Source organism: Triticum dicoccoides, chromosome 1A (assembly GCF_002162155.2).
Source record: "Triticum dicoccoides isolate Atlit2015 ecotype Zavitan chromosome 1A, WEW_v2.0, whole genome shotgun sequence".
Taxonomy (NCBI): domain Eukaryota; kingdom Viridiplantae; phylum Streptophyta; class Magnoliopsida; order Poales; family Poaceae; genus Triticum; species Triticum dicoccoides.
The window spans coordinates 64,350,690-64,368,637 of NC_041380.1; the positions used below are offsets into that span (position 1 = coordinate 64,350,690).

Sequence of the window (17,948 nt, forward strand, 5' to 3'; positions counted from 1 at the left end):
GAGACAACTCTCCGGTCAATAACCAACAACGGGATCTGGATACCTGTGTTGGCTCCCACATGTTCCACGATGATCTCATCGGATGAACCACGATGTCAAGGACTTAATCAATCCCGTATACAATTCCCTTTGTCTAGCGGTACGATACTTGCCCGAGATTCGGTCGTCGGTATTCCGATACCTTGTTCAATCTCGTTACCGGCAAGTCTCTTTACTCGTTCCGTAACACATCATCTCGTGATCAACTCCTTGATCACATTGTGCACATTATGATGATGTCCTACCGAGTGGGCCCAGAGATACCTCTCCGTTTACACGGAGTGACAAATCCCAGTCTCGATTCGTGCAAACCCAACAGACACTTTCAGAGATACCTGTAGTGTACCTTTATAGCCACCCAGTTACGTTGTGACGTTTGGCACACCCAAAGCACTCCTACGGTATCCGGGAGTTGCACAATCTCATGGTCTAAGAAAATGATACTTGACATTAGAAAAGCTTTAGCATACGAACTACATGATCTTGTGCTAGGCTTAGGATTGGGTCTTGTCCATCACATCATTCTCCTAATGATGTGATCCCGTTATCAACAACATCCAATGTCCATGGTTAGGAAACCGTAACCATCTATTGATCAACGAGCTAGTCAACTAGAGGCTTACTAGGGACATGGTGTTGTCTATGTATCCACACATGTATCTGAGTTTCCTATCAATACAATTCTAGCATGGATAATAAACGATTATCATGAACAAGGAAATATAATAATAACCAATTTATTATTGCCTCTAGGGCATATTTCCAACAGTCTCCTGGATCTTATCTGATGAGAAAATCACATTTCCGAAGGTTTCATTCCGTTTGGGCTCCGTTTGATTTTCCTTTTCTTCGAAACCCTAAAACAGGCAAAAAACAACAATTCTGGGCTGGGCCTCCGGTTAATAGGTTAGTCCCAAAAATAATATAAAAATGGAAAATAAAGCCCAATATAGTCCAAAACAGTAGATAATATTGCATGGAGCAATCAAAAATTATAGATACGTTGGAGACGTATCAGCGGTCACGGCCAAGTGGGTCACCGCACGCTCTTCCCCCCACCATGCCATGTCTGCCGTGGACTCGTGGCTGTTCTGTGCCAAGCTCGCCCGCCAATTTATGAAGGGTTGGGGAGCAAACCTTGGTAGAGACCTCCACGAACGCAAGAAAGCCCTCCTAACTGCCATCTGGGCCTTGGACACCCGCGTGGACACTTCCAGGATTTCCACGGATGAGTGGATGCTGCGTTATGATCTTGAGGATCAGCTCTCCACCATCTATACGGATGAAGAAGCTTACTGGAGGCTCTGTGGTACCCAATGATGGGTGCTTCGGGGAGACACTAATACAGCATACTTCCAGGCGACCGCGAATGGGCGGCGACGACGGAACTCCATCCATTGCCTTTGGGATGGAGATTCCTAGCTTGTCCGCCCATCGGACATTCGTGCACACGTAGATGGCTTTTACAAAGACCTATTCTCCCCCACCCCTTAGGGTGGGGCCGCTCTGGCCCCCGACACCTGGTCGGGTGCCCAGTTAGTGTACGACGCGGCTAATGCCGCCTTAGTTGCACCGTTCTCCGAGGACGAGGTCCTCACGCCGATTAAGGGTATGAACCCCTCCTCGGCCCCGGGGCCGGATGGACTGCCAGTGTCCTTTTTCAAAGCATTCTGGCAGACCATCAAACCGGAGGTCATGGCCCTCTTCGATGAATTCTTCTCGGGGACCATGGACCTCGGGCGCCTAAACTATGGAGTCATCACTCTCACCCCCAAAGTCACGGGTGCGACTAATATCCGCCAGTTCCGGCCTATCACTGTGATCAATGTGATATTCCGGATCCTGGCCAAAGGGTACACTAATAGGGTGACCCTTTTAGCTGACACAATCACTCATCCCAATCAATCGGCCTTCATTCAGGGGCGATTTATTCTGGATGGGGTGTTGGTTTGCCACGAGGTCCTTCATGAAGTCCGCTCCAAACACCACCGGGCGGTCTTCCTGAAGCTTGACTTTCATAAAGCCTATGATACGATTCACTGGCTCTTCCTTCCGGAAGTTTTGCTCCGCAAGGGCTTTGATGACCGCTGGGTGACCAGAGTTATGTAGCTCGTCTCCTGCGGTCGGACCGCCGTTAACATTAACGGTGAGATTGGTCCCTTCTTCCCCACACTTTGTGGGGTTCGCCAAGGTGACCCGTTCTCCCAGTTCCTGTTTAACATGGTGGTGGACGCCCGACAAGGCCAAATCGGCGGGCCATATCCACGGTGTGGCCCCCCACCTAGTAGGAGGGGGAGGGGTCTCCCTCCTCCAATATGTCGACGACACCATAATAATGGTCGAGGGCTCCGCGACCGATATTGCCAGCCTGAAGTTTCTCCTCCTATGCTTTCGGTAGATGTCCGGGCTCACTATCAACTTCGATAAGAGCGAAGTGATGATTCTGGGATACCCGCTGAACGAGGCCCAGGGCATTGCTGACCGACTTAATTGCCACCTGGGTACTTTCCCCACGACGTATTTGGGGATACCCATTAGTGACTCGCAACTCACCATGGCGGACCTCCGCCCAACCGTGACCCGGATGCAACACCGGGTCGAGCCATGGAAGGGACGGTGGCTCCCGAAGGCGGAGAGGGTAATCCTCATCAACTCCTCGCTTGCCAGCCTCCTCTGGTTCCTCATAAGCTTCTACAGCCTGCATGAGACGCTCCATGAGGGGATCGCCAAGTACCAGTCCATTTTTTTCTGGGCAGGTGAGGGGGACAAGCAGAAGTACCATATGGTGAGCTGGTCTGACATTTGCAAACCCAAGGACCAGGGAGGTCTGGGGATCCTCTCTTCTCGGCGCATGAACTTTGCTCTCCTGACCCGTTGGCTCTGGCGTATCGCCAACGAGGAGGGCGGCCTCTGGCTCACCATCATCCGAAATAAGTACCTTCAGGGCCAACCTTTAGCTTTCTGCCAGTGCTCGGGTGGATCCCAGTTTTGGCAGGCGGTGATCCAGCTTCTACTCGTGCTCCATATTGGCACGTCCATCTCAGTGGGCTCCGGGTCCTCGACCCTGTTTTGGTTCGACCGCTGGCTAGGGGACTCTCCCCTGGCCGCCCGCTTCCCGGTCTTATTTGCCATTGCGGTTGTCCCCCGGATCTCCGTCGAGACGGCCCTTATTGACTTAGGGTGTCTCGCCTTCCGGCACCCCTTTGCCCCCCTTGAGGCGGACGAGTGGGACTCCCTTCTCCAAGACATCGCTCTCCTTTCGATGGACGTTGAGGGCGCCCCTGACTCCATTTCTTGGCGTTTGGAGCCCTCCGGCCGCTTCTCCACGAAATCTCTATACGCGACCATTGCTCCTTCGTTGGCCCCTGAGCCCTTTAGCCTGATCTGGGACATTCGCCTTCCCCTCAAGATCAGGATATTCCTGTGGCAATGGATCCGGGGGCGCCTCCCCTCTGGGGTTGAAGTCCGCAAGCGCAATGGCCCAGGAGACGGGATGTGCCCTTTGTGCGACACGGTGAAGGACTCGAACCACATCTTCTTTTCCTGCTCCACAGCCCAGTTCTTGTGGTCCTGCTTCCATGAGACGGTCGGCGGACATTGGTGCAACACCAACTTCCCCGACTTACTGGCTGAGATCCACGCCTCCCCCCTCGCTACCGCCATATTAGATGGTTGTGCATTGGGGTCCTCACTTGGACGCTTTGGAACATTCGCAACAAATTTGTTATTCAGAAAGTGCCTCTTCGACGTGTGACTGACGCGATCTTCAAAATGTGTGGCTATTTGCAGCCCTGACGGCCACTTAGCCACTCCCAGGACCGGGACGTCATCAAAACCCTCCTCGCCGACCTTCGATCGATGGCCTTCCGCGTGGCGCCTCTGTTTCCGCCACCTCCGCCGGAGCCTGATTAGACATGATGCGCGTGTTGCGGTGTCTGTGTGTGTTATTTGTTTCTAGGGCTTGTTGAACTGTGCCCTCAGCACTAACCCTTTTGCTACTTTATTTGTGTGAGACTTGTATGTGTGTGTGAATCTTGTTAAAATTTTGGCTCGAACGATTTGCTTTATATAATATAAAGTGGGACGAAAGCCTTTTTCCGAAAACAACCGTTGCGGCGGGGCAGCCGGCAGACAGAGGAGAACGCCCCCGCGAAAAGTTCCGTTCTACAGAGCCGCACTCTGTTTCAAACCCTTTCTCCACTTGCTTTCCACAGTTCTCCGCCTCCGCCCCACCGAAGCTAGGGTTTCCGGTCGGAATCGCCGCGAGAATGCCGGCCAGCGCTGCCGAGGCCGCCGCGGAAGGCGAGGAGAAGGCGGCGGAGGCTGGGGGCAGGGAGCTGCTGTACTGCGGCACGGTGCGCTTCGACATCATGGGCCGGAAGGTGAAGGGAGGGCATGAGGGCAGAGGCAACCTGGTGTCCCCGACGCGGCTGCGCCCTCTCGTGGGCGTGGACATCCGCTTCGTCGCCTCCGGCTGCGGTGAGTTCCTTCCTCCTCTCCTCCGCGTCCGAGATGAGCTCCTTACTTTCCTCCACTGTATTTCTTCATCTAATGTACTCGCCCAGTTTGTGCGCGGAAATGCCTGGATTGGCGGATGGTCATACAATTTGTGGAATGATGCCAAATGCTAGAATCGATTTATGGTCATAGCGATTTTGCTAATGGATTCCTGTATTTTGCTTGCCAGCGGCTTGCCACTGTGTTGCTCTGAGTGCTGACGGCCGTTGCTTCTCATGGGGTCGAAATGAGGTATAAGTATGAGTCAATGCCTAATTTTTATTCGGCTTCTTGCTTAACACCTTTTATATCTAGCAGAATGGGCAGCTGGGACATGGGGACACTCTCTTGCGTAACCTGCCAACTGTTGTTTCTGAACTATCAAAGTAAGATAATTGTCTGCATTGCCCTTCATTTTATTTTTTCAAACAGGTGTATATGGCATTGTTGAATCCAAGAATATATATACCATCCAATATAGTTGGACTACCTAATCCAACAGTGTTATATGTTTTCTCGACATGTTTCTAAATGCTAATTAGCAGTTATCAATTCTGCAGATATAACATAATTGCAGCAGGTGTTGGAAGAAAACATACAGTGGTCGTAACTGACGAAGGGAAGTCCTTCGCATTTGGTGACAACAAACATGGACAACTGGGGACCGGTTCACTGAAGAGTGGTTGATACCCTTGCCTTTTCTTTATCTTTATGATATATGACACAACTAGAAGTGCACCAAATGCAACTCTTGTGTGGAAAACTCACTTTGTGCTTGGAGAAATTGTGGAAGCATCTGCTTGGAGCATACTCTCAATTTTTTTGACATTTCCAGTGGGTTGCTTGATGAGACATTAGTACTATAATCTACAGTGTTCTTGTGTCACCTATTTTTAGAATCTTTGTTAATATGTGGCAGACATTTCAATTTTTTCTGGTACCCATGTTATCAAGATTGATTTAGATTTCTACCTTTTTTGGGTGACAATGAAACGTCAAAACCATATACTTGAGCATACAAACTTATCATAGTTCAGGATGATGGGGTAGTTCTGACAACTTTTTGGAGATATGACCGTATGGGCAGCTCATTTTCCTGTTTGATTCTTACCCTGTTGTTACGAAAAAGGGTTTCCCCCCGCTTTATATTATAAAGCAACAGCACCAAGCATCCAACAAGTCAAGATCGGTACCTGAGTTGTTCTATATTTGCTGCAGGAACTGTGGTGTCGCCAGTCCCCTGCCTTGTTACTAAAGCGACTAATGCTGTTTGTGGTGCTGACTTTACTGTCTGGCTGTCATCAGTCGAGGGCTCTTCAATACTGTATGGCCTCGCTGAACTACAAAACTTAAAGATTAGCAACCTCTTTCGTCTTTCAGAATAAGCAAAAGGCTTTGAGCGTCTTTTCATGATAACATCTTTTGATTAGTATCTGCTTTGACTTCAGTTAGTGATTTTGTTCTTGTTCGTCCAATTTTTGAAGCAGTATTTTATTTTTCTGTGCTATTTAGGACAGCAGGTCTTCCCCAGTATGGCCAACTTGGTCATGGAAGCGACAATGAGGTTTATTTCTACTCTGTAACATATAGCACCTACTGAGTTTGCATTCATCAGTAATTGTGATTTGATTTGTGATATTACAGTATAATGCCAAAGTTTCATCGGTAAGTCTAGTATATGATCCCCAGCCCCACCCCAGGGCAATAGCTGCATTTTCTGGGAACACTGTTGTCAAAGTTGCATGTGGAACAAATCATACAGGTTCATTTCCTTTCTTTCTTTCTCTTGTTAATTTGAATCATCAGGATCAACACTGATATTAACACCTTTGCTATACTTGGATGTGCAGTTGCAGCTGATTCATGTGGCTTTGTTTACACGTATGTTCCTTCTCCGCCATTAGTTTGACACTGTTACAATCCAGATAGTTATGACTACTATTGTCTCTATACGTGTTGTATCAAGTCCCTTTCTGCGTACATAGATATGATTCCTTCAGGTCACATATTTATGTTCTCTCACATAATTCTTTTTTTTTTACCAGCTGGGGTTTTGGTGGATATGGAAGGTAACCTATTCTTGCCATGTATCTCACCGTATTCAAGATGTATCCTACATTGTTCACCTGTCCACTTTCTTATTACATAGGTTGGGCCACAATGAACAGAAGGATGAGTGGCAACCACGCCTTGTTGAAATATTTCAAAAGAGCAATATCCTGGGTCCCAATGATATCATCTCAGCCGGTTCTGCAAGTTCTGCCTGCACTGCTGGTGGTATGATGCATATGCTGCACATGCTATTTTATCATGCTACTCTGGGATAAAATTACTACATGAGTTTATTGCTTGGACTATATGGATAACTATAATAGGAAAAGGCAGTTTTGAGAATATACTTTGGCCGGATCACATATGGATCAAACAGCTCTTGTGATTAGTTTACCTTGTACCTTAAGCTGGTATTTAGTTTTGTTTGTGTTGCATGTCTTGGTGAGCTGATTATACAATTCAAACATGAGATGGCATGATTCTTGAATCATCCTATTTTTCATCTGCAAGTTAGATCTCGTCTCGCCTATAATTGGAAAATAGTTTTTTTGCGAATGGAAAGGAGTATTGGTGCTATACCTTGCACTCTGTCAATCAGATTCGTGTTCTGTTGACTGTGTTGCACTGCTGCAATATTATTATTTTTGAATAAAAGGGTGGACCTTCCAAGTCCCATTTTTATTAAGTACGAGGCCACAGTAGCAGTAGCTGTGCCAGAATATCAAAGTTTTGAAACAGTACCAACATACTGTTGCAATATTTATGACTGCTATATTTTAATCATTGGTCGTTTGGTTTGATTTTTAGGTCGCGGGCAGCTGTATATGTGGGGAAAGGTGAAGAATTCAGGCGATGAGTGGATGTATCCAAAGCCAGTTATGGATTTAAGGTTCCTTGCAAACTGTAAAATACCATAGTGATGAACAGTGCCCTCGATGGCTAAACTCTGCTGTTCAGCTATTCTTATAACCAGCTTCCTGTTGAAATAGTATTACACTCAATTATCTTTTTAATAGATGATTTGTTTGCTTCAGTGGTTGGAACATCCGCTGCATGGCTTCTGGTAACATGCACCACACTGTTGGTGCAGATGATTCTTGCATAAGTTGGGGCCATTCTGAATATGGAGAGCTTGGTTATGGTCCAACACAAAAGTAAATCTATTTAAAATGCTAATGCTATGTGGAATAGAAGTCTTGCAACCTTCGAGATTTCAACCATTGAACTTCTCTTACCAATTATGTTGTGCATTATGTAACAGGTCATCTGTAAATCCTAAAAAGGTTGACATTCTTGAAGGAATGCATGTTACAAGGTAATTGCGTGAAATCAGCATGTGAATGTAGTCCCATCCTCTGTTCATACTATTATTTAGTACTAAGCTCAGAATACTTCTGCAGTGTTGGTTGTGGAGTTGGGATGTCTCTGATCGTTGTTGACAGGGCAAATGTTGGTGGTAAGCTTGACCAGGTAAGTAAATGGGCTTTCATGCCCGAGCTGTTTACTTGCTTCAAGTTATGGATAGATTAAAATTTAATGCAATTTATTATAATTATTTGTGATGCTAAAGCTAAACAAAAGAAACGAGTTGAATAAATCAGCAGCATGACTTTGGGTCATGTAGTGACTAGTGAGTTATGTCTGTTAACATGCATGAAACATCTCCTAAACAACTGAGTCAAAGCATATTAATATTAGTGACAGAGCTAGGTCATCAATGAGACATTCTAATGACGAGGAATCAACTTTCAGGAGGTTCCATGAAAGAGAATTATTGATCCACAAACGTTTTTAGGGAAATTGTTTGTCAATTTGGAAAGTGCCATTTACTCATGTACCCGCCTCCCTCTTTTCTTCGGTTGTCAGTTGTCACGTCTTCTAGTGCTTAAATTGACAATAACATGCTTCAACACCCAAGATTAGGAATGTGACTACTGACTAGTTTACTCAGTACCTTCTTTTTACGGGAATATTTGAGGACTTGATTGAAGAGACTGGTTTTTGTTAGAGAGAACTGAAAAGACTAGTTAAGTTAACTATACCCCGTAATATCAATGTGTTCGTTACATCTCCTTTCATTACCACGGTCTAATAATATATGTATTATTACTTTTGTCTCAGCTGGATACTTTTGATGGTGATGCTGATGCTGTCTTTCAAGGTGTGCATTTCTCTTATCCATTTTTAAGATGGCATAGTATTAAACTTCAATTTGTCTGCAAACTTTTTTGAAATTTGATGGGCAAATCATTCTAGTTTTGCTTGGTCTGTTGCAAATGAAATTATTATCCTTGCCCAGTATATTCAGTATATTGAAACTAGGTAATTGTTACTTGGTTTTTTTAGAGAACACGAAAGAGCTCTACTTTCCTCCGCGCCGCAATGGGAAAGGAAAACCAAATACAAATACGAGCCAACATCCCGCAGTCGATGAAACAGGTACTTGCCAGGTTTCCTATCTAAGTTCTCTCGTACAGTAATCATCCTTGTAGCCAGTTTTCCTATATAAGTTCTCAATTCGTATATTTATATTCAGACGTCATCAAAACATATATATGATGCATGTATCTCAAATCTTGTAATATGAGATTAAACAGTTAAATACAAAGCAAACATGAACGTTATATGCTAGAAGGATGGTAGTGAAATCATAACATAGAGATTCATCATGAAATTTAGAAGTTTTATAAAGTGCAAAAGGAAGCAAGTAATAAGAAAGATCAAAACTTGAAACTGATGTAGTGTAGTACCGAGAACTGATGTATAGTGTAGTACATGATGCACAGGTTACCATGCCCATTACTCCCCTTGTGCCACACTTTTCAAGCCTAGTTCAAGCTGGCCCAAGCTTAGCTTAGAAAACTATCGGGTAGGTTGTTGGTCATTATTGGGTTTGGCCTGTTCACGATAAAATTATCTAGGCAGCAGCGACCGCCACAGATTCAGGTTGACTGGTTTTGACATCAAGTATTCGTCCTGCTAATGTTGATCATAATGTTTTCAGCTCAACATTAGGCCCCTAAGTAGATATATGTTCTCCACTGCTATCCTTTCAGCTCAACAATTGGCCAATCGTTTGCTGCATTTTTGTCTTAAAGTTTCCTTCTTACGTCAAGCACCAGCAGTTACGATGCATGAAATTCTGGATCTTATTCTCGCACTCGAATAACCCGGCACTTGTGCCATGTTGTTGCTGGTCAGCCCCTTCCTACCAAGATTTGGGCAACTGATCACAGATCTCATGCTATTCGCTATCAGACCAGAAAACAGAGACCCCACTAGTGTGAAAAAGTAGTCAAGGTCCATTGCAGTGGTACTCTTTGTTCCACTGAATATAGTGGGCTCTGTTTAGCTTACAGCTTCCTGATTCATTTATTTTTGTCCATCCAATTCTGGTGCTTCATCCCAAACTGAGGCCTGAGCATGGGTGGTTTTGGACCGTTTCACTGCAGAAGAAGAGACGTCCGAGGCGGAGCAGGTCACCAAGGCGGCATCTCGCACCACGAATTCACGGTCCAACAAGCGCAAGAAAGCCTTGGGACATGCAGAAGCAGAGGACGAGGACGAGACTGGTGAAGTGCCCGAGGAGGCAGAGTGTGGCAGCCATGGCCGCGGGCAGTCTACAAGAAGGGGCAGAGGCAGAGGCAGGGGAGCCAAGGCGGCGACTCCGGAGCCAATGCCGTCCGGTAGGGGCAGAGGCAGGCCCAAGAAGGGGAGCCCTGGCGCTGCTCCTCCGGAAGCGGAAAGCTCGGGACGAGGTGGAAAGAAGAGCGGGAAGCGAGGGAGGCCTCGCAAGTGATCCGCCGGATGAACCTCGGGCTCGCCAACGTTTTTTGGGTCAGGCTAGATGGCAACGAGAGTGGTTGCTAGTCGTTGGTGATGCCATGCCGAGGTAGTACGTACGTGCCGTGGGGCCTGGCTATCCCAGTATCCTGTAATATGGTTTTGAACTACTACTGATCTGATGGGGATGCGAAGGGCTAGCTATGGACACTGTAAGGCACCGGCGATGATGCTATGAGCGACTGATGGTCTATGAAGGAATGAACGAGTCATCCTGCATGAGTTTTTCTGGAAGAATGTATGCAGAGCAAAGTGATAAGAACGCTCAGTTTTATCAAAAGACAAACACGTTCAGGAAGAAGTCTGTACTTTTCTTTTTGAACTGAAAAAAGAGGTCTGATACACCGATAAAAACGTCGGCATCAGGCCATCCAACTTACAGCGCCCGTCTTCGATACCAAAATAAACGCACAAGATCGATTTAGGGTGTGTTTGGTTCAAGTTTTGAACAGTAGTCGCATTGCATACACTTCTCAACCCAGCTTGGTTGAGCAAAAACAGCCCCAAATGCGTCATCTGCAAGTTGTTTGGTTGCCTGCATCGAGGGTCGCTGCATTAGGTAATACGCAAGTGCAGTTTGTTTGGTTGCCTGCATTAGCCCAAGTGGCACATGAACACGGTGTTTGGTTGCTCGCATGGGGTGTGATTAAGAGCTAGCACTTGCACTTAGCACACAGGGTTAAGAGTTAGCAGAGGGAGGGGGAGAAGAAATGCAGTATGCGCCGGACCGTGGCGACTGCGGTGGATAGTGGCTATGGCGCCGTGTTTGACATGACGAGCATGGAGTCGGCGACGAGCGACCCCGTCGGCGGCACGGCGAGCGACACCGTCGACGAACTAGTTGCGGTGCTCGCGCAAAGACAGTCGACAGAGGAGGAGAATGCAGTGCTCGCACCATGGTATCGTCAGTGCAGTGGACGAGAGAGGAGGCCGAGATGATCGACGTCGGGAACGACTCCAGTGTAGTAGGGCGAGAGAGAGGAGGCCAAGATGATCGACCCCGTCGGCGGTGCGGCGAACTGCAGTGTGCACGAAGGCAGAGGACACAAGAAAGCAGTGTGCACGCCATTGCGCCGTCAGTGCAGCAGAAGGACGACAAAGAGTAGGCCGAGATGAGCGACGCCGGAAACGACTCTAGTGTAGTAGGACGTGGGCAAGGAGATCAAGGGGAAGAGTTTCGGCATCGAGAGGAACGAATAGGAGAGCTCTGAGTAGAGGACAGAGGAGCTCGACATGGCAGCGTCAGTGCAGTAGACTGCTGTTCATAGAGAGATGAAGCTACGATCGTCGAAACCAAAAACTTACAACACGAATGTTGTGAGGAACTGCGAGATTAGGCTGCTGGTCAAAGGAAATTTCAAATGATCGATCGTGTGCGACGAATCTGACAAAATTCGTCCAAAATAGCTCCAAACAGGAACACGAGATTAAAAACTTACAGCCGACGAAACTAAGAATCGATCGCCTGAATGGAACCATAGCATCAAGGTACATCTTTTTCGTGTAAAGCTTACCTCGAATCGAAGCACCATTGTATAGATCAAAGGGGCGTAGAAAAAGAGATTAGGAAAGAGCTTACTCGAGATTGAAGAAGACATCACATAAACAGTCCGCATCTCTGCGCTTCCGCTTGGCCTGGCTCTAGAAAAACTGTCGATTCTTGGGTTCTCAGCGAGGCAGGCCCAAAGATGCTTTAAGTTTCGTGTTATGCAGGCCCAGTAATAAAACCAGGCAACCAATTAGCCCATTCCCTTCCCGCGCGGGTCTCGTTGGGCCTCCCTGCAGCAGGCAACCAAACACGCCCTTAAAGACCCGAGTACACGCTGGCCGCCCGGTTACAAAGGCCACCGGAATCAATCAAACCCACCACGCCATGGCGGCCGCCGGCGCAGCATTGCCGCACGGTGATGGAGGATCCCTCGCCGCCGCCGTTAGATGACTATGTTGTCTTCTTCGAGCGCACCGTACCGATGCTCGACGTCTCCGTCGTCGCGTCGCACGGGCGGTTGCTGCTATGCCGCAGCCGGAGCCGCTACTACGTGTGCGACCCGGCGGCCAACCGCTAGCTCGCGCTCCCGCCGTCCAGCGCCGCCAACTCTGCTCTCCACTGGAACTTGGATGCGTCCACCGGGCGGCTCGCGCTCACCGTCGTCCTCCTCGTCCGGCGCAGGCGCCGACGCGTACTGGTGGATACCTTCTCGTCTGCGACCGGCAGGTGGGACACCACGGAGCTCGCCGCGCCCAGCGCCGCCCGCTGCCTGCCTGCCGTGTCCCCCGGCGTCCACGTCGGCACGTGCTTCTACTGGCTGAGCCAGCGCTGGCGGGACGGCCGGCATGTGGGCCACATTCTCCGCTACGATGCCGCCCGGCCGGTGGTCGCGCCTCGGTGCTGCGCGAGCCGCCGCTGGCGGAGGATGCCAAGGGCCGCATGGACTGGTCGCTGGGCTCGGTAGGCGGCAAGCTCCGCCTGTGCGCATTTGACATCCGCGACAAGGGAATGTCGATGCGACCCCACGACGACAACGTGGAGGGCGTGCATGGCGTGTGGCTGATGGACGCGGCGTCGGCGTGGCGCCGCGTGCACGAGGCGACGGTGGAGGACCTGTGGGCGTCCCACATCGTAATGCTGTGCGGCTTGGAGACGCCGGTGGACTTCGCCGGCGCGTGCAGCGAGCTCATTTTCGTAGTGAAATGGAGAAGGCTGTGGCGGTGTGACCTACGGAGCGGCAGCAAGTTGGAGCTCTACCGTCGCACGGGCAGCGGACGGCTAGACGCACTCTGCCGCCACTACAATGCGTTCCCCTTCTTGAGAAGCATCTATCTTTACCACTTGAGGTGGTGATCAAATGGTGCTCCATTTAAGGTGATAATGCAACGTAACAGGTCCATTCTTAGGTTTATTTTGAGTTACTATAGCTTTATAGGACTTCAGGGACTATGACTCTTTTTATTTGGGTTTTTTTTTGCTTTTGTAGATTTTTCACTTTGACAAGAAAAACACAAAGGTTCTCAAATAGGGTTTTTTTCCCCTCGGCTATTGGCTTATGAATTAATATTGTTATATGATGATATAAGCCAAAAGCCTAAGCAAAAGAAACACCTATTTAGAATATTTTTTTGGCTTTTTTACCAAAATAAAAAAGCTGCTAAAGCAAAAGTCCAAACAAATAGGGCATATGTTGAGATTCAATTTAGATATACTAGTTGAGTGTACATGTGTTGTGACGGAACAATAAACTTAGATATTGAACCATCGTTATATTTTCCTCTAAAAACAAATTTCACAATGTGTGCACCAAATGCAACTTATACATGTTGCAATAAAATATGGCTTTGTACTTACTAAGAGAAAATCCAACCGTTTCTATAAAACCTTTCCGTAAGGGCATCTCCAACGCGGACCCTCAAAGCGCCCGCATACATCCCATCCAACACGGTTTTGTATCGGTCGGCCCGGTGTCCGGACTACGTTTTTCCCGCAAACCGGAACCAAACCGGGGGGAGGGGGAGGGGTTGCAGAAGTCCGGACATGATACACGTTGGACTCTTACACCCATGGCCCATCCAAAAGGAAGACGGAGTCCGCGCTTTTGTAGCTTCTTGCTCTATTTCTACGGCAAAATCTACTGGAAATATGTCCTAGAGGCAATCCGATAAGTGTTTATTCTCCATGTTATAATTGTATTAACCGAAAACACAGATACATGTGTGAATACATAAACAAACACTATGTCCTTTGTAAGCCTCTACTAGATTAGCTCGCTGATTAAAGATGATTAAGGTTCTCTAACCATAGACATGAGTTATCATTTAATAACGATATCACATCATTAGGAGAATGTTGTGATGGAACATCGGCGTCATTAAAGTTGATAAGTGTTTATTTAGTTTTCATTTTTCTGTTCCTTCTTCGATTCTTTTTGTTTTTCATCAGTTTTTCTGTTTTTTTGTTTCAGTTTTAATTTTTTTTCATCGATTATCTTCATTTCGTTCTCGCTTTTCACAATTTTTTTGTTTTCTTCCTTTTTTTCTCCATTGTGTTTCAATGGTTTCCTTTGTTTCTTTCTCCTGTTTTGGGTTTCTTTGTTTCTTTTTCTTTTCTACACAGTTTTTCTCTTGTTTTCATATTTCCTTTTCTTCTTCGGTTTTCTTTTGTTCGTTTCTTTGTTTTTTAAGAAAATGTCTACATTTTTGTTACGCATTTTAGATTTTCTGTACACGTGAAGAACATTTATTTAATACACGTTTAACATTTTTAGAATACAAGATTAACATCTTTTTCAAATACATGTTGCAATGTCTATTGTTTTTATACACATGATACATTTTTTATATACATCCAGATCATTTTAATAAAAGCTTAACATTATATATATATATGATTAACCATTTTTCTAAATATATGCTTTGATGTCTAATTTTTTGTGTACACATCGTACATTTTTGTTATAGAGCCGATAAAATTTTTATACATTTTTAACATATTATTTATACAAGTTTAACATAATCTAAATATGTTATTAACATTTTAACATATACTTTTGAATATCTATTTTTTCTACATATTATATATTTCTTGTATACATCAGTTACATTTTTTGTATTACACCTTCAATATTTTCCAAATACATGATCAACATTTTTCAAAACTTATTTTTTGATACTCTTTTCTATACACATTGTACATTATTTGTATATAATTTTTAATATATGGGAAACATTTTTTCTGTAGACATTTAACATTTTCTAATACGTGCTAACATTTTTGTAACATTTATGTAAAGTGTTTTTTGAAACATATATATTTAGAATACATAGAAGTATAAAAAGGTAAACAAAGATAGCAAAAATATGAAACAAGAAGGGTAAAAAAAAAAAAGAGCCACTAACCTCCCGTGTATTGAGCTGGCTCATTTGGGAAGGCGCCTGGTTACGCATGCGCTAGTTGGACCGGCCCATTCCCAAGCTCCTTGAGACGACAGCTGACTCTGTCTTGCTTGCTTGGGCGCCCTATGTCTCGCATTAAGGGAGCTGTGGGGGCATCTCCAGCCGCGTTTCCAAGAAGGCCTTCAGGCGTTTTTTCGTTCGCTGGCGTCAAAAAATCGATCTAGTCGCGCACCCAAGAGCCCAGTTTTCGCCGACTCGGGCCGAAATTGGCGTCGACGGACCCAACCCGAACCCGGTGCGTTGGGGGTCGCTCGAGGGCGCCGGGCGAATCGTTTTTGGCGCGAAGAGCCGCGGGCCCGCCGCGTCAGCGACTCTACTCTCTTCTCGCCCCTTCGTCGTCCTCATCGCCTCGTTTCCCGCGGCGAATCAATGCCAAAGCTGCCGCGTGCTGCCGCGCCGGTTAGCCTCCATTGATGCCTCACGGGCGGCATAGTGAAGGCTGGGCGATGCGTCCCTTGGCCGCCATGCAATCACGCCACGCGTAACGCGCCGGCCAAGCCTACCACGCGGCGTCTCCGCCTATAAAAGCCGGCTGCAAGCGCGCCGGAGAGACTCACCCCGATCATCCACCGACGACGCGCTCATTTCTCCCCCTTTCCTTCTCTCGCCGTCACCAGTTGAGAAAGCATGGCCGAGCGTTTCCCACGCGACGGCGTGGCGGCGAACGGATTCAGGCGCCGTCATCTGCACGAGGACGAGGCTCGCCTCCTTTTCGAGGCCGAGTACCCGGTCCCGCCAGACATGCGTGTGCCCGGGGCGTGGAGGATCAGCGCCGGCGGCGTGCCGGTGCCCCTGGTACCCACCGGCGCGGCGCGGCGTGCAGAGATCGCACGCATCTGCTCGTCCCTGTCGCGTGCGACGAAGGAGGGGCCCCGGTACGTCCCCGACAACCCAATCTGGGAGTCGTACTTCCGCCGCCGGCACGACGAGCAGCTCAAGGCCACCAACGGCGTTGTGCCCTCCGGCAGGTTCAACGCCGCCGGCCGACGTCGGTGGTGGGGCGTGCCCGGGCGCACGTTGGAGTTCGTCCTCGAGTACATCGAGGGCGGCAACACGCCGCGCCTCGAGTACCCCGCTCCCTCGTCCTTCTCACGCCGCCGGGGCCGCCGGGGAAGCTCCTGGACGCCGAGGCGCATGGAGATCCGGGGTGTCCTCCTCCTCGTCCGGCGGCTCTCCCTGCCTCCACCTCCGCCCCGTCAAGCCGGAGCCCCGGGACACGCCTGTCAGCGCGCATACCCGCAGCTCCGGCGCCCTCGTCGAGCCCAAGGTGGAGTCCAGCCTCCCCCGGAGTACGAGGAGATAGCCCGGCGCGGCTTCTCCGACGAGGACGCCATGCGATGGTCGCGCGACGACTACGTGCGCGAGGAGATGGTCCGGCAGCGCCGGGCCCTGGAGGAGATCGCCGCCCGCAAACGTGGTAGCGAGGACGAGGACGGTGTTGTCGTCCTCGATAGCGACGACGACGACGCCCCCGGACCGTCCAACCCGCCGCGCCAACCGGGGGAGGGATGCAGCAGGGACGGCGAAGGCGTAGGCGGGGGCGACGACGACGACGACGACGGTGACTACACGCGGTTCTACAGCCTCCTCAGCATGTAGAGCCGCGTGGGCGGGCGGCGAGGCGGGCGGCGAGGGAGACGGCGGGGATAGCCCGCGGTAGTTTTTTTCTTTTTTGTAAAATATGTTTAAATTTGAACGAACTCGCCCGTGTTTGCGTTGTGTTTGCGCCGAATTTGAACATTTTAAAAACCCGTGGGGGACCGCAACTGGGGGGCATCACGCCCCCAGTGCGCGGTTTAGCGCCGGTGCGCCCCCAGGGGGCGATTTTTTGCCCCTCCTGGGGGCCAACGGCTGGAGATGCCCTGAGAAGCGATCGTTAGGGAGCCTCCCAAGGGTCACTTGGGGGTGGGTTGATAGCGTGCCACTTGGCGCGTTCTCAGCCGCCGCCACGTGTCGCACTCTGGATGCTGCATTCGGTTTTGTTTCTTTCACACGCATTTTCTTCTTTTTAGATGTTTTTTTTTATCTTTTTCGGTTTTTCTTAGTTTTTTGACTATAAAAATTATGTGAAAACACACTTTCTTTTGCAAGAGGCACGGGTTTGCTTTCACTAGAGGCACGACCTTACTTCTCGAAAAAAAATCGCTCCATAAGAGGCATGGTTTTGCTTTCGTGAGAGACACAATTTTGCTTCCGCGAGAGGAACGACAGCGCCTCGCGGAAATGAAAAATAACCCCTTTTTACCTTCCGCGAGAGGCACGGTCGTACCTCTCAAAAACGGAAAAACGTGTCTTTTCTTTTTCCTTCTGCCAGAGTCACGAACGTGCCTCTCGAAAATGGCTTTCGGAAAGGGACCAAAAAGACGTGCTCCCAGTGTGATTTTTTCATGAAAAAAAATGTTTGTGAAAACCTATCGACATGTGATCTAGGTTTGAAGATCTCGACTCGAGGAATCCAACGGTGAAAATGGTTCCAGGTTTGGACGCACGGCTTAAGAGATAAGACGTTTTCAAGAAACAGATCTACAAAAAAAAGGAAAAATTTCTTGGCAGCGCGCCACTTGTCACAA

General features: G+C 48.2%; 1 protein-coding gene across 1 annotated transcript; it reads left to right on the forward strand.

The window, feature by feature from the left end:
* Positions 1-4,196: 4,196 nt before the first annotated feature.
* On the forward strand, positions 4,197-10,648 carry LOC119363252 (protein RCC2-like). The gene is made up of 17 exons (XM_037628566.1): positions 4,197-4,518; positions 4,727-4,788; positions 4,855-4,922; positions 5,097-5,218; positions 5,755-5,860; positions 6,049-6,100; positions 6,181-6,298; positions 6,387-6,417; positions 6,582-6,605; positions 6,686-6,813; positions 7,396-7,477; positions 7,623-7,742; positions 7,850-7,903; positions 7,989-8,058; positions 8,710-8,749; positions 8,935-9,027; positions 10,041-10,648. Exons 1-17 carry the CDS (start codon positions 4,308-4,310, stop codon positions 10,385-10,387), a joined length of 1,728 nt encoding a protein of 575 aa, XP_037484463.1. The 5' UTR covers positions 4,197-4,307; the 3' UTR covers positions 10,388-10,648.
* The last annotated feature ends 7,300 nt before the right edge of the window (positions 10,649-17,948 follow it).

Coding starts and splice junctions, on each gene's coding strand:
- LOC119363252 (XM_037628566.1), top strand. CDS start 4,308: ATGCCGGCCAGCGCTGCCGAGGCCGCCGCGGAAGGCGAGGAGAAGGCG. Junction 5,219..5,754: donor GACCGGTTCACTGAAGAGTG/GTTGATACCCTT, acceptor TATTTGCTGCAG/GAACTGTGGTGTCGCCAGTC. Junction 6,101..6,180: donor GTCATGGAAGCGACAATGAG/GTTTATTTCTAC, acceptor GTGATATTACAG/TATAATGCCAAAGTTTCATC.